Source organism: Cynocephalus volans, chromosome 14, assembly GCF_027409185.1.
Source record: "Cynocephalus volans isolate mCynVol1 chromosome 14, mCynVol1.pri, whole genome shotgun sequence".
NCBI classification, from domain to species: domain Eukaryota; kingdom Metazoa; phylum Chordata; class Mammalia; order Dermoptera; family Cynocephalidae; genus Cynocephalus; species Cynocephalus volans.
Genome location: NC_084473.1, coordinates 102,255,533 through 102,279,128, shown reverse-complemented (window position 1 = coordinate 102,279,128; position 23,596 = coordinate 102,255,533). Strand labels below are relative to the sequence as shown.

General features: G+C 47.7%; 2 protein-coding genes across 2 annotated transcripts in view; one reads left to right on the top strand and one right to left on the bottom strand.

Moving 5' to 3' along the window:
• UXS1 (UDP-glucuronate decarboxylase 1) overlaps nucleotides 1–22,229 on the top strand; it is a 151,948-nt gene extending 129,719 nt beyond the window's left edge. Inside the window, exon 13 of the mRNA XM_063078026.1 lies at nucleotides 22,177–22,229. Within this exon, the coding sequence (XP_062934096.1) occupies nucleotides 22,177–22,221 (45 nt within the window). The 3' untranslated portion in view covers nucleotides 22,222–22,229. The remainder of the gene's footprint in view (nucleotides 1–22,176) is intronic.
• ECRG4 (ECRG4 augurin precursor) lies at nucleotides 1,094–11,147 on the bottom strand. Its single transcript, XM_063078997.1, has 4 exons — nucleotides 10,976–11,147; nucleotides 6,471–6,518; nucleotides 4,410–4,567; nucleotides 1,094–1,424 (listed from the first exon to the last, which is right to left on the bottom strand). Exons 1-4 carry the CDS (start codon nucleotides 11,052–11,054, stop codon nucleotides 1,266–1,268), a joined length of 444 nt encoding a protein of 147 aa, XP_062935067.1. The 5' UTR covers nucleotides 11,055–11,147; the 3' UTR covers nucleotides 1,094–1,265.
• Nucleotides 22,230–23,596: the final 1,367 nt, after the last annotated feature.

Sequence of the window (23,596 nt, the reverse complement as noted above, 5' to 3'; positions counted from 1 at the left end):
CAGAGTCACAGAGGCAGAAATAGAATGAGGGGTGCCGGGGCTGGGGGTGAGCTTCGGTTTGGGAAGACGGGAGAGTTCTGGGGATGGGTGCTGGTGACGGCTGCACAACAGTGTGTCTGCTTAGTGCCGCTGGGCAGTCCAATTCATAATGGCTAACATGGCAAATTTTATGTTACGTATATTTTACCACAATCTTTAAGAAAAAGTTGTAAGTATTCCCAAGGAAGAAACAAGGTGGCCTTTATTTATGATTGTCCATAAACGCTGCTGTCCTGAATCCAGTACTTCCTACCAAGCCCAGGGTTTTTTATTACCTAGGGTTTGTGAGTGGGGATGTGTTTCAGACTTACGGGCAATACTGTGAATAATTTTTCTGAGCAAAAGAGCAGAAGGCTTTCCATACACTGCAGAGGAGTCTGTGACCAGAAGAAGGATGACAGCCACTCTGAGCGGCTGCCCCCAGCGGCTCCCCAGCCCCTGCAGTCTCGCAGGCATTCTGCAGGCTGTGCCCAGCCCTCCCTGCCAGGATGGGCTCCGGTCTCTCTCTCACCTCCCCATCTCCTCCGTCCCTCTCCCACCCCAACACACCCTCTTCTTTCTTTAACTCAGGTTGTTTAGATGCAATGCAAAGTATCTTCCTAAATCTTTCTTGAATTCGTTGAACAAGGTTTTGTTTTCTAATTTTCAGATGAGTGTAGCTCTGAAATCAGCCAAACTGTATTGCCCTTCATTTCCTGGGTGATAATATTACTCGGGTCCAGCTCTAGCTCAGGGCCTGGAGCCCGGAAGGCCCTCAAGCCACATTTTGTAACTAAATCATTTTCCACTAGACTTTCTGGCTGATCTGATATGTTGCAGTTAGACTGCACTTCAACCAACTGAACTCGCCCCTGCTCTGTCCCAAGGTCTGCCTGGGTGGTAGGGAGCATTCTTAGGATGAGCATGGACAGGTGCCTCTCCAAGGAGGTTTCTACTACAAAACATCGAGGCATGAGAAATGGCGCCAGCTGAATTTTCACCTGAATGAGTTCTGAGACCTTTTTTTTCTTTCACAAAATGCTTTTATTTCTATTTTTAAATGAGATGCATTGTTAGATACTTGCATGAAATATCAAAAGGCATTTATAGTCTCTGTTTTAACTCTTCCTTTCTGGTCACACAAAGTGGGTAGAAATAAAGCAAAACAGAAAGCAAACAGTGTAAGGCACTGTGAGATACGTGAAGAGAATCACTACCAGTCTCTTGCACAGTGTGGCAAGTCACGGCTAGTAGTCGTCGTAGTTGACGCTGGCTCCATGCCTAAAGCTGTAGGGGCTCCGGGGACCGATGGCGGAGTCCTCATCATAGTCACGCTGGTAGTGATCGCCGTAGTCGTGTCCATTTCGATCTCTGTTTTGCCAATAGGTGATGTCATCTTCAAATTTCTGGGGGAAAACAGAATGATAGAGAATGGATTTAAGGACACATATTCCTTTAAGACCACCCTCCTTTAAGACCACATCTTACTGTGGCTTTTCTCTCTGGTTATTTCATGATTAACAACCTTACGAAGAACAACTCCTTGTTACAGTGCTCACGTGCTCAGAAGTCACACGGCCAGCTAAAGAATACGATCGACGTTTCCTCAGAAGGTGCGTACGCTCATAGCTTTGAAAACTTCTGCCATACTTGTTCTAAATGTACCCCAGACTTAAACTTTATTCTCTTTCTTGGTAAGTAAAATGGACATCTGCCAAATGCAGTAAGTCCTTGTCCTGACCGTCAGGCACGGCACACGTCCCATGTGGCAGACACTGTCTTATTCTCCTGTGCACTCCTGTGCCCGACCCGCCATGCTGCACGTCGTAGATGCTTATTAAATGCTGGCTGAATTCCATCTACCACTGCAGTGGCACATTGCAGCTCCGGGGTGCGTCATCTGGGGTCCTTCTGATGCTGGCTCAACCCTATACCCGTGCTGGTGGTTAGAGTGTGTGCAGGTTAACTTCTTCAGTCTACGCACGCCACTCAACGGGTACTGAACTGCAGGCCCTGTGCCGGGCACTGGAGGGCCACCCACAACAAATCAGAGTCCCTGCCCGTGAGAGGCCTGCTGTTCCTCAGAGACAGACATGAAAAGAGACAGTGGCAGTTCATAAAGAAAGGCAGAAGCAGGGGAGAAGGGCTGCAAGTGGCCAACAGCGCGGAATGACGGTCACGGTTCTGGCTGGGGCCACTGCTCTTTGAGTCTTTGCTATTAATCCGTGTGTTGAAGAAACACTACCTTTTCCTTGGGGCGGTGAAGGTGCAAGATGGATTGAGACCGGAACTCGCACGCGTCAGTGCTCAGGACATAGCAAAGGATTTACTGTGATCAGGGCAAGAGTGGTGAGCTGACGGAGGTGGCTGGAGCAGGCCAGGCAGCTGCAGGGCGGCTTCTCCCAGCGCGGCCCCAGCTCCGGATGCTGTGAAACGCGGACTCGTACTCACAGGCACCGCTGCTCGCCTCCCGGATCAGATGTCCTGGTGGCTGGGCCTCAGAGGTCTATTTTAGTTTTCACAAGACTGCCAGGGACATTCATCCACATTTGAGAACTCCACGAGGTCGGAGGCTGCGATCGTCGTCTTGAGGCCCGCCGGGTGAGAAGTGTCCGGCTGCTGCCGTTCTGGGGGCAGGATCAAAGCCCCGGCCCGGCCCGGGGTCCCTGTCGTCCTCTGAGCCCTCCCCAGCATCTGCCTCGAGCAGGAGGACACAGGCTCCCCTGCCTCCGTCTCCGGCCCTCCTTTTCTCACAGGCTGTTTCTTGCCATAGTGGAATGATCTTGTTCCGTGGGTTTTCTCATTTTATAAGCTTGTTTGAGGTTTGGCTTAAAATGTATATTTTTCAATAAATTCTAGAAATATTTTATGAATACAGAAATAATGCATATTTAAAAAATCTGTATGTGAGAGGCGATGAAGAAAAAGAGGGTCATATAATTCCATTGCCAAAGACCACCACTAGTGACATTTCGATGTGTTTCCTTCTGGTCCTCCTTATGCACGTTTAGATGTTATAATCTTATTTGATCCTCCTCTTTATTCTGGTTTTATCACCAGACATTGTTTTAGTCATTTCATCATGTTAAACTCTTAATACCCATTTTAATCGTGTTCATCAAAGACATGTAAATTACTAAAAAATGATATAGCATTTTCATCTATCAAATAAGCAAATACATATATTTTAATTTTCAATGAGAACACCAGATGCTGCTGAAGATTCTAGAAAACGGGTGCTCTCATCTGTGACTTAGGGGAGTGTGCAATCTGACAATACTTAAAGACCCCGAGCAAGATTTCACCTTTGCCCCAGTAATTCCACTGTGTAGAATGAGGTCCTACTAAGTAAGGGACAAACTACACGCAGAGATGAAAATAACAGCATCTTTCTTTTGGGTGACTGTGAATGTTAAATAGCTAATTTATGTAAGTACTTAGATCATGCTTGGCACAGAGTTTACCTATAAGTGTTTAGCTATTTGCACAGCAAAAAAATAAAAATATATTTTAGTACCAAAAAGACACTTAGAGAACAACCAATAGATCCAGTGGTTGGAAGCGATACAGCCATGTAATTTCATTGTATGCAGCCATTAAAAATGGTTTGTCTAAAGGGTTTAATATTTTTTCACCTACTGCAGTGCCTGTTTAGAAAAACTCCTGCTGCTGCCCCAGTTGGAGATGAAAAACCCACGTGCTCTTGGCTGGCTGGGTGGGTGGGCTGGGCTTTCCCGCCAAGCCTCACACATGGAATGCAGCCTTGTCAGTCACTCAGGAGACACTCCTGTGCAGCAGAATGTATGACCTCAGCCCTGCCACTGTCTCACCTGTGCCTACCTGTACCTCAGTGGGGAGTCTATGATTATAAACATTCTTTTTCCTTAAGTCGCTGAATTTGCCCACCAATGCTACTTAGGTGCATGAACTTTAAACTATCTTGTCCCACAAGTATGTTGACAAATTTTCCCCATCTCTTTAAGTCACTTTTCATCTCTTTCTATCATCCTCATGGGTCCTCACATCCAACTTGTCGTTCCTGACACTTTCTGAGATAAAGCTGGACATGTTAGGGTGCGAGTTAAGGATGCCCAGGCAGAACTGTACAGCAAAGTGAAAAGCTTCCTAGGAAAACCAGATTCTCGGTGATTCTAAGTCCCCAGCCATTTTGGCCCATGACTTCTCTGGACTCTGTCTCCCAAACATGTCCTGGGGAAAAATGCCAGCTGATGTCCTTACACCAGTTGGTGATGCAATCTAATGCCTGGGTAGCACTTGCCACACGGTGGGGCTCACACTTCTGGAATGAATAGCAAAGCTCCATTCTCTGTGTCCCGTGTCCCCCACGCACCCCACCGCAGGAGGCCAGCCCTCAGCAGGGCCACACCCACCGCCTCGTCGAAGCCCATGTAGAGGAACTGCTGGTACCACTGCTGCACGTCGGGCCGGCTGCGGTCCCACAGCTGCCGCTTCTGGCGCTTCGGGCCACTCAGGAACTCTTTAGCTTTGTTCTCATCAACGGCCACTTTAGTCTCAGCGGGAGCAGGAGCTGAAATGATCAATTCCCACCCCAAAGTGCAGAGAATGATTTCTTTTCTCGTTGGGATGAAACACCATGAGATCCCCCACCCCTGCCATGTAGAGGACGGATCGGACTCTCAACTCCACTGTCACCTGCGAGGGATAAAACACAGCCTCATGTCACCGCTTCCCACAGTCCTTGTTCCTGAACTCTCCTACTCGGGTACCGCCATGTAAAGGGACTAACCTTCAACTTCTAGGTCCTTAGGGTAGAAACGGGATTCAGCTCACCCCCTGCAGCCGCTCAGCAGGCCCGGAGCCCAGGCCTCACCAGGGGTGGGGGGCTTACCCCTTGGGCTCTGCATTCGGGAAGCTACATGCACATGGTGTGGGTTCACTGTGCCTGCAAACCTGAGTGGGTCACGATTGCTCAGGAGACTCCGTAAGGAAACAGAACTGGCATGATGAGCCCTGAGGGAGCCAGGAGCAGGGACCAAACCCTGCCCAGCAGTCAGATAGCCAGGTTCTCACATGGGGCCGAGGAACACACAGCACTACCCTGCGCCACTATCTTTGGGCCTCATGGTCTGATCACTGGCGACTGAGTCCTGAGGGGTGCTGACCTGGGCTTTAGCCCTACTTCCTCTAACATCTTTCCATCGAGTCTCAGGAAAGCAGCTGTGCCACGGGGCTTGCCCTGCTGCCTAGCTTTGAGCCTCTGTCCCCTCATCTATGAAACCAGGCTGACAGCCCCTGTATCTCGGTATCGCTGTGAAGAATACATAGGATAACGGAAGCAGAGTGCCTGCTGTGTTCAATGGTCACATGCACAAACATCAGAAGGTTTGTTTTTTTCCACAAACCCTTCAAGGGCCCGTTACACTGCTTTGTATACAGTAACTGCTCAATATGTGTTTCTTGGCTCAATCTGAGTAAAGGCTGAGGGATGCACACCTAGCGGTTTGCTCACCTGTGACAGGCTGGCCCTGCGAGAGCCTCGCTCACCCCCTGGGCAGATGCTTGCTCCCCCCAGCACAGGGAGGAGGGGCCCTCCCAGCCTCCTCAGAGATCGAAGCGAGACCAGGGCCTCATGCGTGGCTGGAAATGCTGGGAAAGATCCTGTGAGCTCCCGCAGGAACTCCCTGCCCTTAAGAGGGGCCGCTCGTGCCCAGGCACCTGTGGGGGGATCCCTGAGGGGCAACTGGAAATACGAGAGTAAGTGCTTGGGGGCCCTGCCTCAGGGAGTAGAATTGGTCACATCAGAAATGCGGTCACGTGTTTTCATTTCTGAGGGGTGCTTACTTTTACAGATGAAGATGGAAGCCCGGAGATGGAAAAGGACATTTGAGAGACAACACAATTGATCCAGTTGATGTAACTGGTCACAGCGGGTCCAGAACTTGGGACTCCCAGACTGTTCTATTTCCGTGAAATTTTGCTACTGTCCACCACGTTTATCTTAGGAGCACTTTCCACAACCGTGGTTAGTAACCAAGGTTCTCCTGCTCAAACCCCCTTCCCAGTAGCTAACCGAGACAGAGGTGCCCCAACAATGCCGCTGCATGCCTACCCTGCTTCAAGGCTTTCTGTGCTCCCAAGGAACGCTCTAAATTTAGACATGTGCTCTAAGTGCTTCACGGTTCTAAAATAAACAGCATGCAATTAGCACTGGAGCACTGTCTCTTTTATTTTTGAGGCCACACTGACAGCTTTCAGAAAACAGCCTTCAAACACTTACCAGCAATAATATTTATCTCATAAAATACCGTACCACATACCCAGAGAATAAGCCCTTCAGATCTGCTAACCTTTTAAGGAGTAAACAGTTTCGAATTCCCGAACACAAGACTGCAGCAAGCACATTCAATGTTGCCATTTCATTTCATTTCATCCAGTTAAGAATGCATCCCTTATCCACTGGGGACACTTACCTGCTCGTTTTTGAAGCATCAGCTTGAGCTTATTTCCACTTATGCCACCTGAAGGAATGAAAATAGAAATCAGTTTCAGAGTTGTGCTGTACGCTCTAATTTATCAAATGCAAAAATCAAAGCTAGCAAAATGAGCTGCAAGTCCCACATTGATTTACAACTTGGTGGTGGTACAGTATTTAATGCTTGTTGTGTTCCCTTAGTGTAGGAAAAACAATTCAGGCTGTGTGTGGCTAATACAGGTGACAATGACCATGGCTGGCCAAGGGCATTCAGTTTGAACTACTCGGTAGGAAGAGTGAAAAGTTCTTTTATCCCTTATGTTGTACATGAGAGCCAGCCATCTGCCATGTGGACCTCCTTGCAGCCTTTCCCTCCATGGTGTAATGAGTCAAATAGCATCCCCCTAACATCATACCCATCTGGAACCTCCAAATGTGAGCATATTTGCAAATAGGATCTTTGCAGATGTAATGTGTTAAGGATCTCAAGATGATCTCATACTAGATATAGGGCAGGCTCTAAATCCAGTGACTGGTGTCCTCATAAGAAGAGCAGACACAGAGAAAGTATGCTGCGACAAGCCAAGGAACCCGCCTCAGCTCTCTAAAGGTTCAGCCCAGAGGGCCGGCCCGTGGCTCACTTGGGAGAGTGCGCTGCTGATAACTCCAAGGCCCCGGGTTCGGATCCCTATATAGGGATGGCCGGTTAGCACTTGGGAGAGCGTGGTGCTGACAACACCAAGTCACGGGTTAAGATCCCCTTACCGGTCATCTTTTTAATATATATATATATATATATATATATATATATATATATATATATACACACACATATATATATATATTCAGCCCAGATTTGTAGCTTGCCCTGATCATCCTATAATCAAGCATTCTTTGTACAATTTGACATTCTCCCTACTCAGTTTTAAAAGTTTCTAATCCGCCCAATCATTTTAATAGTAAATAACATGTCTGGCCTGATAGAACATACCCCCCGCCCTCCACCCAGTGATCTGGTTTGAGGACCTATAGAAGCCTCTGACCTTAACTTGCATACAGGAATAAGGCTTGTCTCCTACAGAGTGAACCCAAAGCCCCTGGGGAAAACACCCCCGGCATCACAAGTAGTGAGCAGTGCCTCATTAGGTGTAAGGAACCACAGTCTGGCCCCAGGATAAGAAATGCACAGAGGTGGTAGTGCCCACCTGCTCGGCAGGGTTCTTAACCTCTCAGTCAGAGAGGACAGGCTTCAGGGAGCCCAGAATGATATTGAAAATTGTGTTTGCATCTGCAAAGGTACAATTTTCTGGGAATAGGAGTCATAGCTTTTGCCAGATTCTCCGAAGTGTCTGTGACCCAAATAAGATTAAGAACCTCTGCTTTATTGATCAATTACATGCCAATAAAGCTGGAAAAAAAATTTTAAAAAGGAACCCCAGCTTAAATAATTTAATATGAGTTGGGGAGGAAAAAAAACAACATTCATTCATAGCCAAGAGTCACACACTGGCTCCCCATAGCTGAACTCTATCTATAGATGTCTTATGAGCATACCCAGTTTACAAAATTGGAATCTGAATGCCTCTGGGAACATCTGGCATTTGGATTTGAGTGCTGCCCAACTGTCTTTAGAGTAGCTGTGCCATCCAGGGAATCTGCTGTCTGATCTCTGGGCTAGGATGGAGAACCTGCTAGAACTTCCTAAGCCTGTTTCGCACTCAAGTGCCTCCCTCATGATTCCTGGGAAGGGTGGCCACACTTTCTGGCTCTCCAAGGACAGCTCCAGTTTATACCTATTGTCCTGGTAAATTAACAATAGTGCCTCCTTTTGCTCTCGAAAGTGTTCCAGCTTAGATGATAAATTATATGGTCATGCTATTTTTAGAGGTTTAATGGCCATGGCACAGAGGTGGTGTTGGCCTCACTTCTTCCCTAGGAAAGCTGGGTGTCTGTGGATGGTGAGCTGAGATATTAGCGTGGCATGCAGCAGCCCATGGGAGAGATGTATGGTGTTCGTTGTCTGTGCTTAAGGTGTTCTATAGTGATGCTGAGGTTTAAAAAGCAACTGCAATCTTAGGCTGCATGAAGAAAGGATAGCATCTTCAAAAGTGAACTAATTGTCCTGTCTGTGCTGTTCCTGCTCTGATCAGACCACTCTCTACTATTTTGTTCAGTTCACAACATCTCACTTAAGGAAGATCGTAGAAAACTGGAGTTGTGGAAAAAGAAAGCCCCAGGCGGACGAGGGCGGGAACAAGTGTTACATGAGAAGAAATGAAAAGAATGCAGTGATTAATCCAGAGAAATGAAACTTCTGGGAGGGGAGCTGTGGCTCTTCGGGGACGCTGGGCCATAGATTTGGGGCATGAAGAAAGGTTTCCAACACCTGGGCAGCCACCCGAAGGTGGAAGAAGCGGCCCCAAGAGGTTCCCAATCAAGAGTTGCTGGAGGAGTCTCTGGGTAATTGTTGGAGAGGGCACTTGACCAGGCTACATTAGAGAGGATGACTTAATTAGATGGCGTGGGACTGCCCTTAAAGGCTCTACTTCCCTTCCAACCTTAAGAGTCCATGAAGAAATCTGTGAAAATATTTGCCAAAGCACACAGATAATGCTCCTTGGCACTAATATTTGCATCCATCAATATTTTAACATTGGTCGATCTCTAACAACTTGCAGAGAAGTGCACACAGAATCATCTCATCCCTCCATCTGTTTGCCTTCTGTAAGAGTGCTTAACAATGAATGAAACGTGATCTGATGTTTAAATAGACATTGGTTTTAGGCATTTGCCATGAGGCTGCAATTTCTTGCAGCAAGTGTGTATCACTACTGCACCAGAAATAACAGCCTCACCTTATCTCAGCTATGCAATGGGAAAGCACAGAGAAGTCCCAAATCATGAATTAGGAATGCTGCCACTGTGCCAATTACTACACACCGAACTACATACTAATACATATAATCGGACACCACACTAAATTTGAGAAGAGGATAAAGAACAAAAGAAGAGCTGTGATTTTTTTTTTCTATAGGATGATTTTTTTACCCCACCACCATCAGCGAGTGATTATTTCTAAGCTGTGATAATAAGCACTCCCCCAATTTTCAAATCCAGTTACCTGGTATTAGCTCTCCTGGCAGATTCAGAATTGCAAGATGCCACTTTGAAGGTGCTAACTATTAATAAATTGATCAAGAAGGGGTCATAATCATTTTCTCCGTTAAATATTTTTGGCATCGTAAGGAGCCACCTTTGGGACTTGACATAAAGACTTTTATGTCATAAGTACTTTTACATTGCCCCTGAGTGATGATAAATTTTCACTGACTGCTATCATTAAATTCTCGATATGGACAAAATAAAATGAAAGGCTTACAGTCAGGGCTCACCTGAGGTATTCAGATGTGCTTCTGAGAGTGGGAGCAAGAGAGAGGGGCAGGTGGGTAAATCATGCAGTGGGGGACGATTGACTCGCTTTATAATCCACCCATCTGAACAGCCCACGCCCCACAGCAGCAACCTTGGGGCTCCCACCCAGGGCTCCTACTGCCGGACCCCTGTCTCCCTCAACCTGGAGTCTGGTTTTCACACCTGTTTTGAATAAGCAAAGTAGAAACTGATCAATTAAGTGAGTCTTCCATTGACATTAGACAGTGCCCAGCGACTGCCTAGAGTGACACCACCAATCTCTGGGTTTGGGCAAGTCACTTCTTGCTTTCCAGCCCCAGTTCCCTTGCTGGTAAATCTGGGGTCACGTTACCTGCCAGAGGTGTAAGCCTCAAAGGCGCTCATGTGTCCATGGGGCCACTTGCGAACGTTAAAGGTTTGTACAAGCCTAAGGTGGCATCTTGGGACCAGCGTACAGTTTCAGATTGCGGTTCTTAAAGTGGGGTCTGCGGGTCCTCCAGGGTTCAGATATCTGCACACCCAACAAACTGCTTCATTCTGGGTGTGAATGCGCTTTTTATAGAGAACGAACAGGGAATTTTCAGTTTTCAACCGATTCACTGAGAGCTCCACGGAGCAGAAAAGATGAAGCTATTATTCCTTTACCAGCGGCTCCCCATCTGGGGTGTGTGTCCTGCACCCAGCTTTGCAGACTGGAACGTGACCCAGTGTCAACTCTGCTGCCCAGCAACCGCCTGGATTGGAGTCCCGGTGATGGGGCCACTTGCCTGCCCTAGGTATGGAGGGCGCCACCCGCTCCAAGCCCCTGCTGCTCCCTGAGACACTTCCTGCGCAGCCCTGGACTCCCGGCCTGCCCTTCCTAGGGCACCAGGAGAGCCGAGGCCTCCCCTAGGTCCTGGCGCTCTCTCCGCTTCCCGAGCTCAGCCCCTCGCGCTGCGCTCGCTCGTGCAGGAGGAAAACCTCAGACCTGGTGCCTCCACCGCTCCTCGGCCCTACCCCGGTCAAGGCTGGGTCCCAGCGCCCCCGCCCCGTCACTGGCAGCGCCACCCTGTGTCGGCCGGCGCCGCGCTCCGCTGGCATCGCCCCACTCACCTGGGCCCAGGCACAGCAGCAGGAGCAGCGCCAGCCCGGTCAGCGCCAGCACGGCGGGCCGCGCGGAGGAGGCGGCCATGGCGGCGGCGGGCGGGACGGTGGCGAGAGGTGCGCGCCGGGACACTGCGCGCGCGGGACGGCGGCGAGAGGTGCGCGCCGGGACACTGCGGGCGCGGGACGGCGGCGAGGGCGGGACGGCGGCGAGGGCGGGACGGCGGCGAGAGGTGCGCGCCGGGACACTGCGCGCGCGGGACGACGGTGGGCGCGGGGATGGGATGGGCGGGCGCGGGGATGGGCGGGCGCTGCGCCAACGGGCGGCGGGCCGAGCGGCCGGGCGTGTCGCCACCGAGCTCAGGCCTTGCTCCCGCCTTGGCTTCTGAAGCGGCCCTTGGAATTTCCTTAATTCCCGAGCTGCCCTTCAAGTGCGTCTTGTGATATTTTGAAAGACTCCACAGTCTGCCGTCGGGAAAACGTGTCACTCCGAGCCCCCGCCATAGAAAAGCCTTCCGGCCACCAGGGACCCGCGCGCGGCGGCTGCGAGCGGGAACGCGGCGCCGGCGTCCCACACGGTGCCGCCGGGCCCTCAGCCGGTCGCCTCGCCACTCGCTCCAGACTCCCTCTACGAAGTGGCCCTGATGGGCGGCCACCCCTGGGGGCCTTTCCCGTCTAAGATCCGCACGCGGCCCGGGCGCTCCCGCCTCACGGTGTGGTCGCCTCCCCGGGAAGCGCAGTCGGGTCTCTCCGGCCGCTCGTGGCGGGGAGCGGCCGACGGCAGGAGCGAGTGCAGCGGGCCTGAGAGCCAAGTCACGGGGACGCGGGCCGCCCCAGGCCGCCCAGGTGCCAGAGGGGGTCACAAAGACAAGGCTGCACATCAGGCTCTATGCGGGACATGCTCATAAACCCCCGCCAGACGGCGGAATGGGGGGTGGGATTAAAAAGCAGCTACACGCGTATTCACTTTGACCCGAGGGCAAGAACTTGATCATGAGGATGAAAATCAAAGAAAGCAGAAAGCTCACATTCGGTTCGCAGTGGCTTAGAAAGTACATGAAGCGCAGTAATTACAGCCTCTAATGTATCTCGTGGAGATCATCTCCCTCGCCCAAGTCTCTACTAACACTTGCTTCTGACATTAGCAGAACTGAGTTCACAGAACCAGTGAGGACCGTGGCCACCTGCCTGCGCTGTTCTTTGTCCGTCGTTTGGCCGCAGACTTACATGGCTGCCCTCTCACCCCGTCCCTTTCCCTTTAGAGCTGAAAACGCAGAGTGGCAATTTCACTTTTTGTTAATTCAAAGATTCCAAGAGGGTGGGGGATAGTTCTGCCTTAATCAGCTCATGTAAATAAGACAAAGTAAATATGGAATCCTAAGTTTCATGGGCCTATATATTTTTTAAAGAAACTTTATTATTTTAAGTATAAAATTGGTAAGACAAATCAAGGGTCCTACAAAAATTATTTTAAAATAATTACCAATGAGGTGAGGAAGAAAACATCTCCTTAGAATTAGGTTCTGATTCAAGGAGAGAGAGGCGATGGCTCATTCACCTGCCACCTCCAAGTTGTGCAAGCCCACGCCCTGGGGGCGGGCGGTGGCAGCAGCAACTGGCTCGGAGGGGCAGCAATGGAAGACATTGCTAAAGGCGTGTCCCGACAATGAGAAATCCTCCTGAAGCTCAGTCTACACTTTCTAACCAATAACATAAAAACAATTGCCATTTGATCTAAGAAAAATCCACTGGTGGCAAAACAGGAATGGTTTCCAGAAGATTTTACAGTTCCCAGATCAGAAGAACATTACACATCATAAAACACTACTGGACTCTCCATCACAAATAGTAGGAGTACCCTCTACATGTACCATTATTATTGAAATATAACATAATGTAGAAAAGCAAAGAAATCAAATATACAATGTAATAATAAAGAAACTATCGGCACACCAGAAGTCCCCATGCCCATAGTCAATTCTCCTTTAAAAACATTCCATTGATAATTTATTTTAATTTCTTTATTTTATTTTATTATTTTTTATTGGTTATGAATATTCATGGATTACAGAGCAAATTGTCACCACTCATGCCTAAGATGTGATGGCCAGATCCATACTGGAAGCATGCATATTACCACAAATTGTGGTTATACCTCCTGTCCCTCACCTAATTAACCCCCAATTATCCCCAACCTCCTTCCCCATCCCCCTTCCCCCACTCCACTGTGTATCCCTAGGCAAACTCTCTCCCTCTGCAAGTCCCACGCACCACTGTGGTTTTTCTTTCCTTCTCTCTTAGCTCCCACTTATGAGTGAGCACATGTGGTATTTATCCCTCTGGGCTTTGCTTATTTCACTCAACATAAGTTTCTCCAAGCTCATCCATGTAGTTGCAAATGGGAGAATTTCATTCATTTTTATGGCAGAGTAGTATTCCATGGTGTATATATACCACAGTTTCCTTATCCAATCACCCATCGATGGCTGTTTAGGTTGGTTCCATATCTTGGCTATTGTGAACAGAGCTGCAATGAACATGGGAGTGCAGGGATCCCTTTGACATGATGATTTCCATTCCTCTGGGTATATATGCAGAAGTGGGATTGCTGGATCATATGGAAGATCTAGCTGTAGTTGTTTGAGAAAACTCCATACTGTTTATTGAAATATAACATAGTGTAGAAAAGCAAAGAAATCAAATATACAATATAATCAAGAAACTTTATCAGCACACCAGAAGCCCCCGTGCCCATATGTAACATAATAGTTTAGTTTGAGTCAATTCTCTTTTAAAAACTTTTCACTGATAATTTATTTTAATTTCTTTAAAAAGAAAAAAACTCAAAAAATTATAGTTACCAACAGGAAGACACTAAATAAAAAGAAATGTTAAAAGCAGAAGATTCATGCCTGTATCAATTTAATCCAATTCCATTCAATTTATTTCCATATCAATAGCAATTTTTCAAAATGCTCACGGAACATCCTTTGCCAGGACAATGTTCTGGAGTGAAATGTCTTTGGCTCTAGTATTCTTGTCTGTCTTACACATTGTTAGCAAATTTGATCACCACTAAGAAAACAGGGTACAGAGCACTCTCATTGACCTACTTAACCCTTTCATCTATTCGCGCTGCATCTGGGGTTCCTTTGATCCTACTCAGGGGGGTCTCACGTGTGTCTCCCACACAGGGAAGAGCTCAACTTTAGAGGACAGCTGGGAGGAAAGGCGGTGCTGAGAGGCCCCAGCTGGCCATCGTGGCCACTTCTTTCAGTAAGACGTTCCAAATGTGATGCAAGTCCTCATGTTCCCCACAAAGAAAGCTCTTCTGATAAGCCAGGAGTGTTCTGTAGCGTTCCTCCTGCCGGGCCACTAAACTCAGCTGTTCTGCCCGGACACCCTGTGTCAGTTCTTGAGCTTTAAGCTCCTTTCCATTTGCTTATGTGTTTACTTATTGTCTTTGTTCCAGTTGCTATCACAAAATAACACAGACTGAGTGCCTTATAAACAACAGAAATTGATTTCCCACTGTGCTGGAGGCTAAGAACAAGATCAAGGTGTTGGCAGATTTGGTGTCTGGTGAGGGCCCTCTTTCTGCATCACGGGTGGCACCTTTTCATTATGTCTTCATGTGGCAGAAAGGTGAGGGAGTTCTCTGGGGTTTCTTTCACAAGAGCACTAATCTTATTCATGAGATCACTGTTCTCAAGACCTAATAACCTTCCAAAGGCCTCACCTCCAAATACCATCACACTGGAGACTAGGATTTAACATATGAGTTGAGGGGGCAAATGCATTTGGTCTATAGCACTTACAAAATGCAAACTGTATGTGAGGCACTGTGAAAAAGTCCTTCTTTCCTAGTCACTTAAATTTGTCATTATCCTCAAGGGCATGGCCTTCTTTTGTAGTCTGTGCTAAAGTCCACTTCTTTATTGTGGTGTTTATCAAACCTAGTCTGAAAATCCCAAGGTGCTTGTTAATGTAGATTCCTGGGTCACACCACCCAGAATTCTGATCGATTAGGTCTTGAGTGGGGCCCGGGAGTCTGAAAAAGAGATTTCTGGGGGATGCCAATGTAAGTATTCCTCTGAGCACATTTTGAGAAAAAGCTCAGTCAGCTCTATACCAAAACTCACCTGTTCCTTTTCAGTCTTTGCCTGGCCACACTCACTCCAGTAATGTACATTTTTCTCTCCCCCCATGAACCATACTAACCCCAGGGGTTCCATATCTGCAATTTGGCACAGTTGCTAAGGACACAGGCTTTGGGTTCCAGGTTCCAGTTCTTCCTGCATTATGTACTGTGTAAGCAGGTCACCTGTCCTCTCTAGGCTTGGGTCTGTAAAGTGAGGGAAATATCTGAAATCACATGTGCAGAACCTGCTACGTAGTAGCACTAGGAAGTGTTAGGAATTGTCATCATTACCCAAACTACCCGGAAGCCTCGTGCGCTTGCCTAGGACTCTGTGGTCCGTCTGCTCCTTCCTCTTTCCCCGCCCTCCAGCTGAGGCCAGGTGCTCAGGAGCCTCATTTTGGATGGATCCCAATCCATCCCACATGTCATTGTCACATGTTGTCAGATTGACTTTCTCAGAAAACAGCCCGGACCTCAAAATGCTGAAGTGGCCATGGCAGTGCTCCGTCTCTAACTACTAGTTCACAGATGTATGGTGATTGCAGAGCATGTTAAGCAGCATCGCCCACGAGGGCACCGTCAGCCTAATGCACACGGGGTGGGAGCCCCACAGCACAGGCAGCACCGGAGAGGGCAGGGTCTGACGCAGGACTGCCACTGATTTCAAGAGGCCACAGTAACAAACCACCCAGTGCAGCCCTGCGTTCAGCCTGCCTCTGAATCAAATGAGCCAACAAGAAAAATTGATTGTGGAATGGGTTTTATTTTCAAGATTGTTAATATTTTTTAGGTGTGAAAATGGTATTACAGTTACTTTTTTTAAAGGACTTATCAATTAGAACTACATACCAGATAATTACGTAAAATGATACAATTTATGAAATTTGCCTTAAACTATTTTAGAAAAAAAGAATGACAAATGTTGATCTTTTTTTGGATGAAACCAATTATACAGTCCTTGACCCCCAATTGTGATGCATATAGGGGCTCTGAATGTTTGTGTCCTCCCAAAATTCATATGTTGAAATACTAGCCCCCAAGGTGATGGTATTAGGAGGTGGGGGTCTTTGAGAGGTGATTAGGTCATGAGAGTGGGGCCCTCATGAGTGGGATTAGTGCCCTTAGGAAAGAATCCTCAAGCAGATCCCACACCCCCTCCACCATGTGAGGACACAAGGAGAAGGTGCCATCTGTGAAGTAGAAAGCAGTCCTCACCAGACACCAAATTTGCTGGTGCCTTGATCTTGGACTTCCCAGCCTCCAGAACTGTGAGAAATCAATTTCTGTTTTTTATAAGGCACCCAGTCTATGGAATTTTGTTATAGCAGCCCAAATGGACCAAGACAACAGAGTATTTTTATACTATTCTCTGTTAATGTATATTTATAAATTTCCAAAATAAAAGTTAAAATACAGAATCTTAGTGGCACCCCATTAACTAGAGAATATATAATGTACACATGCCCTTCAGGCTATTTATTTAGCCATGTACAACATAGTCCCTGTACACATCAAAATTCGGGTCAAGGACTGTATAATTGGTTTCATAAAAAAAAAAATCAATATTTGCCAATCTTTTTTCCTAAAATAGTTTAAGGTAAATTTCATATATTGTATCATTTACCCATAATTCCTTCAGTTTGTATTTCTAACACATAAGTCCTTTAAAAAAGTAACTGTAATACCATTTTCATACCTAAAAAAATTGACAATCTTGAAATAAAACTCATTCCACAATCAATTTCTTTATTTAAACATGCACAACAGTAATTTTTTCCTTATACTTCCTGTAGTTTCCCCAATTTCCCCCAAACTCAATTCTTGAATATATTCTCTGCACCTTCACAGCTTTATGTCCCTGTCTTCAACATTCCCAATCTCTGAGGTGTCATTGGACCATCATCTCTGCTAGTCAAGACCCTACAGTTCCAGTTACCTATCACTGCTTAAAAAATGAGCTAAAACTTAGTGGCTTTAAACCAATCACCATTTTACATAGATCATGACCCTGTGGGTCAGGGATCCGAGCAGGCTCTGCTGGGTGGCTCCTCTGCTCCCATGCGGTGTTGATGGAGATCACTCAACAGCACTCAGCTAGCAGATGGGCTGCACTGGAAAGTCCCAAACAGCTCCACTCACCTGTCTTGTGCCTTGGTGGTGACAGCTGGAAGGCTGGCCTCAGCTGAGGTTTTCAACTGAAATTCTTACATGTGGCCTCTCCAGCATGGTGACTTAGGCTCAAAGAGGGAATATTCCAAGATCACGTATTCTGAAAGATAATGAGGAAGCTGCCAGAATCTTAAGGTCTTACCCTGGAATCTGACACAAATCAATATCATTGTATTCTGTTAATCAAAGCAGTCACAAAACCCACAGACATTTGGGAAGAGGAATGAATTTGTGGCCATCTTTAATCTGCCACTCTCACCCATCTTGCAAGGCTGAGCTCAGATGCTACCTCCTCCAGGAAGTCTCCCCTTCTCCTCCCTCTAGTCCAGGAGCACACTTTCTCTTGATTCCTGCAACCCTTCACTCCCCTGAATGCTTTCCCATTCCACCTTAGGTTTATTCATATGCCTTACTTCTCTTTTCTCCCTTAGATTTTAAGACTTTGGTCTCCTCAATTTGTTTGTTCTGTTTTTCAGTGACCTCAAGAACCGAACACTGTATAAATTGTTGATGAATGAAGAAATATTGCCATCTAAAGATGGACCTGTGATTACATAGATTTTGTATAAATTAGACCATTTCACCTGACCCTGTTTTTTTTTTTTGTTTTTTTTTTTTTTGGCTTTTTTAAGTTTGATATTAGAAAAGTATGTGGTACATGTAACAACAGCTCACACAGCAGCCAGAGACAGTAATAAGGCAGTACTATTGCATAGAGAGAACCCTGCAAAGACCAGCCCTAGAAACTATCTAAACCAATGGACCAGCAACCGTAGGGTTAATTTTCAGGCTCAGTGGTGGGTCCTCAAAACTCCTTTCCTGTTTATTAAGCAAGTTTCCATGTTGGAATTTTAATAACTTTTGCCATTTGAAATGACTAACTGAAGCCAAAGTCAGGGAGGGGAAAAGTTTCCTTTCAGTCTAAAAAAATATTGAGAAACACAAAATCCTTATTATGCAAGACTCTAGTTCACAGAAGGGTTCTGTGTGCAGGGCTTGCTAAGAGGTACCCAGGACCCCACAGACAGATTTGGCCCCTCAGTGACTGTGCCCAGGACCCCACGGGCTGACATGGCCCCTCAGTGACTATGCCTAGGACCCCACAAGCAGACATGGCCCCTCTGTGACTGTGCCCAGGACCCCAAAGGCTGACATGGCCCCTCTGTGACTGTGCCTAGGACCCCACAAGCAGACATGGCCCCTCTGTGACTGCGCCCAGGACACCACAGGCTGACATGGCCCCTCTGTGACTGTGCCCAGGACATCTCAGGCAGATGTGGCCCCTCAGTGACTGTGCCCAGGATCCCACGGGCTGATGTGGCCCCCAGGGACTGTGCCCAGGACCCCATGGGAAGACATGGCCCCTTAGTGAGTATGAGCATAAATCCCCATCCAGGGGACCTGGAAACAGCCCAAGGAACACCAAGAGAAATGGCCTTCTTATCCATAAGGGACTTCCAGTGAAATGACATGATGTTATCAAAGCAGATTAGCACAGTGAATGAGATCAGTTTCTAGTTTCTTCCAAACTGTACTTTTCGGCATTTTAAGGAGGTACTGAATAGCCGAGGAGGCAATGAAGACATAATCCAGACTGCCGCGCTGGGAGAGCAGCACAGCTTCTCACATTAGGAAACTCCCCGCTCACGTTTTCCCAAATCCCTTTGCCCTGTGGGGTGGAGGACCCCAGCAAGCTCCTTAATATAAACCCAGAACAGCAGCTAAACCAAGTGGACACAACTTAGAGGTCTAGAGTGGGAGCCATAGTTCCGTGGGTGATGGACACCAGGCTTAGGGCACTGTCAGAGGGTGAACAAAACCAATGCCATGCTGTGCCCCACCCACTGCGCTGGCTCCTGCTTAACCTCATTCCTTTGCTTCACTGACCAGCTACACCTTAACCTTAGGGCAAGCTGTGAAAGGAACCTAGGTTTCAGGGAGGGGATGATTTATTACAGCAGGTGGCATCAGTGGCCAGAGCACAATATCACAAGAACCACTGCCTCGTTAATCATAAGACACCTGGTGAATGATGTTATTAACTTATTTTTCTTAAGATGTTTCTTTGAAGTTATTCTTAGTAACAGGGGCTTTGCTACACAAACATTATCTGACCTCAGAGAGAGAGAGCTCTCATCTACTGATGACTATTTCTTCAATGCATCCAAATTCCCTGTCTGTAAGACACCCCAATTAATGAATGTCTCTAATTACTGAATGGACCTGCCCATTGCCTTCTTCAGTCTCAAAGTGCCTTCTAATTTGAAGGGTGTTATACTTTAACTCCCTCCTTGCACAGGTGCCAACACCAAAGTCAGATGCCTGTTGTCAGTCACAGGTCCTAAGATGCACCAGGTTGTACTCTTGTTACCCAGGAACTGGGCATGGCTGGGCACAGACGGAGCAGGCAGAGACCAGAAACCCAACTGACCCACAGCACCTGGGGGATTTCTTGCCTCATGAGTGGCCCAAATAGTCCCTTGAGCTTTGAAAGACATCTCAAGTCCCAAAAGGGTGGGAAAGGGATCCTGTAGTGGCATTACTTTTGGGGGTCCTGGAGCATCATTGGTAGACCCTCCTCGGCTCTACTCAGGGCCAGGTAATTAGAGCTAGTTCTTCAACTAAATGCAGAGAGCACCCACGATGATCACAGAGCTCCCTTTTTTTCTTCTTTTTTTAATATTTCCTTTTTTTGGTGTTGTTTTGTATTGTTATATATTTATGTTGTTTATTGTATACAGAATTTCAAGTTTGCTGTGTAAATGGATTAGCCTGTGGTCAGAGTGAAAATGTAATTCCAATTATCTTCCCCCAAGCTCCATGTCAGCATCAGAGATTCAGTCCTTCTGTGAAGGCATTATAGCACCCAAGATGCTTGGTTTGAATAAAAGTATGTTTGATGATATAGTAAAATACCAGTAAGGCGGTAAAATAGCCACAGTCATTGAGGGGGCAAAGCAGCAAAGGGAGCATCATATACATAAAGTATTTTATCCACTCGGTGATTGTCTAGGCACCATTAGGTACAATCACTGCCTATGGTTTAAATGGTGCTTCATGATTTCCACCGTGATCCTCCCCAAGTCCTACAGAGTGGGCAGGAACAGAGCCTACAGTTTGTAAAGGAACCCAAGGGTCCCCGGTTGTGATCGCCAGTCAGCGGGTTTCACCAGCATCTACGTTTTCTGACGTTCAGTCCCATGCTCTTGCCTTCCAGTGCAGTGATGCAGCCCATGTCTTTGGGCACTGAGAGGACCAGACACTGCTGGGCCCCCTGTCCGGGAGGTGTGAGGCTGGTTCTGCTCCCCGGGGGCGGTCAGTCTGTGTGGGAAACAGCACAGGAACGTTAATGCACAAGGGGCAGCTGACGTTAATGAGATTTTGCAAGCCGGTTGAACTGGCATTTTATAAACCAAAACCAACCAAGATTAGTGTTATTAGAAACAAGAATGATAAGGATTTGTAAAAGTGATTGATCTTTTATAAAGTACCTAACATAAAGTTCATTATTTCAAACTCAGGGTTCTCGGGCGAGGTCATTCCTCTCTGTAAAAACATGTCTCTCCATCTTAAGATTCTGCCCAAGAATCTTGTCTCATCCAGGATATTTACACAGGAACTTTTTTCCCGTTTGGTGGTCATAATGCCATTCGTAAAGCCATTGGCATATTAGTGTGAAACGGTTTAGGTATTTTCTTTGTGAGGTTTTGTCTTTGTTTCCTCCCCCACCCGTGTGTTGGAGGGAGGTGTATGTAAGTTGCTTTCCACAGTGCCCTTGTTAAATCCCCCAGGCTTTGGATATTTCCTCCTGAGTCACTCACTGTTTATGCCCACCCGTGTCTACCATCCTTGGAGAGCTGCCTGGTGGCACAGGGAGGGGTGGAGCAGCCCAGTTTGCTGGGGAGGCTTCAGATCTCGGAGCCGAGGGGATTGTCACAGAGGTGGCTCCTAGAGGTCCTTCCCATTAGTCTTGTCTCTACTTCGAGGGTCGCAGAATCAGGGGAGCTCCTGTTCCAAGGCAGGAATGACAGGCACAGGACGGCGCTGCAGCCACTGTGGGGAAGCACCGTCACCCTCCTTCCCTCCACCCGACAGGCCTGGAGCCAGCCTCTGGGAACACGAGCTGGGGAGCCAAGCCATAAAGGGAATTTATCGGATCCCCACTTCCCGTCATACAATCTGCTGAGTTATTTAAACGTAATGTTCTCCTACTTTTTCCAGCTGTCCCGAGCTTGAAAACAGAGTCTAATGACATCCACTTTTTTCTAGTGAGGGATGACTGAAGTACGATACACTGCGAACGTTTAAATTGTGCCATTGAGCAAGTGTTAACCCCATAACCACCTTCAGTCATGACACAGGGCACCTCCATCACCCCAGACGTCCCTCCTCTCCCTCGCGGCTGGTCCCCTCTCCCCACACTCTGGCCTCTGGCAGCCACGGAGCAGCTTCCCACCCCTGTTTTGTCTTCTCTACAATTTCATTTAAATGGAATCATACAGTGTGAACGCTTTTGTGTCTGGCTTCTTTCACTGAGCATAACGTTTCCAAATTCACCCATTTTGTTTTGTGCATCACTTGTGTGTGCCTTTTTATTGAAGAATTTTATTGGTGATTCCATTGCATGGATGTAGCACTATTTATTCATCACTTAATATATATGTGCTTTTTCTGTTTTTTGTCATTGCAAGTAAAGCTGCTATGAACATTTGTGTCCATGTTTTTGTGTGGACGTGTTTCTGTGTCTCTTTAGTAAATCCCTAGGAGGGCGATGGCTGGGCTGTATAGTAGCATGTGTTTATCTATATTTGTTAACCTCTATAGTGACAATGAGGATGTGTGAGGTCACCCATCCATTCACCAAATGTGTACTGAATAGTGACCTCTGTGACATTCTCAGCTCACCTCCAGGTGCTTTCCTCCGAGGATTACCGACACCTCCTGATTTCGGGTGCTGATTTTCACTCCAGGGCTGTTGTCAGACTGAGTCCAAAGCCCTGTTACCACGGTCCCCGTGTCTCCTGGTGAGTACCGCCCCCCACGAGATGTTCCATCACCAACCACTGACCCCCATTCCTCGGTTGTTAACTACAGTTTACGAATCAAATCTTGTTTCTTCACTCTGTCCACTTCTCAACACACCAAGAGCAGAAAGGAAAGTAGGCCGTCCTCTGTGTTTCAGGGACTTATGGTGTCCCAGGGCTCCCCTGCAGGCTTCCCGCCATGTCCCCCCTGCTGCTCCAGAGTGGCAGGTGCAGGTCGCTTCTGCCCTGCCAGCTTCTCGCTGCCTTTCCTTCACCTCCTCCTCTGGGATTTTCAGTCCTAGCCACATCAGCAATAGAGATGGAAATTCATAAGAGGAAAACACCTGGGCTTCAGTCTTCTTGGTTTCTACTGCTTTGGACAAGAGCGGAATGCTGTTATCACCAGCAGAACCCCGTGGGTAGGTGAAGGTCGTCTTCGTTGGTTTTCAGAGTGTTGCAAGCTGGCGAATGCTACAGGCCCTGGCTCGCTGGCAGGCGCTGCCTCTGCAGATGTTGGCTTTGTGGCCTGGCGCCTTTTCTTTTGCCCTGAATAGAGAAAAACACTGAGGACACCAAAGAGCCAGCTCTCCTCCTCCCCAGCCCGGTCTCCGTGAGCACAGTGAGCTTATAAGGAACCATTACCACTAGTCGTCATGGTGGGCTCCACTGGGCCCTTCGCCAACTGGCCTGTGAGACCCTGGGCCAGGTACCAGGCAGCTCTCCACGACGGTCCCCATCAGGTCTTCCTCCCCTTAAATCTGGGCTGTCCTGGCAAACTGTAGCCACAATTAAAGTCCAGCCCACCACTTGTTTCTATAAATAAAGTTTTATTGGAACACAGCCTGGTTCCTGCGTTTATGTCTTGCTGTCTATGGCTGCTTTCACATCACAATGGCAAAGTTGAGTAGCTGTGACAGAGGTCACAGGGCCTTCAAATCTGGTCCATTACAGAAAAAGTCTGCCCTCCCTGCCAGCAGGATGCAGTAGGAATGATGTCTGGGACATCCCAGCCCCCGCCTTATTACGCTGGCCTCCCCCTCTCTTCTCCCGTGGGAGTCAGCTGCCCTGCCAGAGAGCCCGTGTGGAAGGAGCGTCATGAGTGTTTCTGCCCCAGCCAAGCCACCAGCTCTGTGAAGTTGCTCGACCTCGTCCGGGGGAGACCAGCAGAATCGTCCAGGTGAGCTGCCCAATTCCTGGAAATTGTGGGAAATAATGAATTGTCATTGTGAATGCCATTGCCACTGGTTTGGGGGGTCTGTCGTGCAGCCCTAGGTAGCCCAAACAGCACCCTTTTCT

What these genes read in the sequence shown, in the direction of transcription:
- ECRG4 (XM_063078997.1), bottom strand. Translation starts at nt 11,054, where the DNA reads ATGGCCGCCTCCTCCGCGCGGCCCGCCGTGCTGGCGCTGACCGGGCTG. An exon ending in GATGCTTCAAAAACGAGCAG is followed by an intron (nt 4,568 to 6,470) that starts GTAAGTGTCCCC and finishes TGATCATTTCAG; the next exon opens with CTCCTGCTCCCGCTGAGACT. An exon ending in ACATGGGCTTCGACGAGGCG is followed by an intron (nt 1,425 to 4,409) that starts GTGGGTGTGGCC and finishes GTTTTCCCCCAG; the next exon opens with AAATTTGAAGATGACATCAC.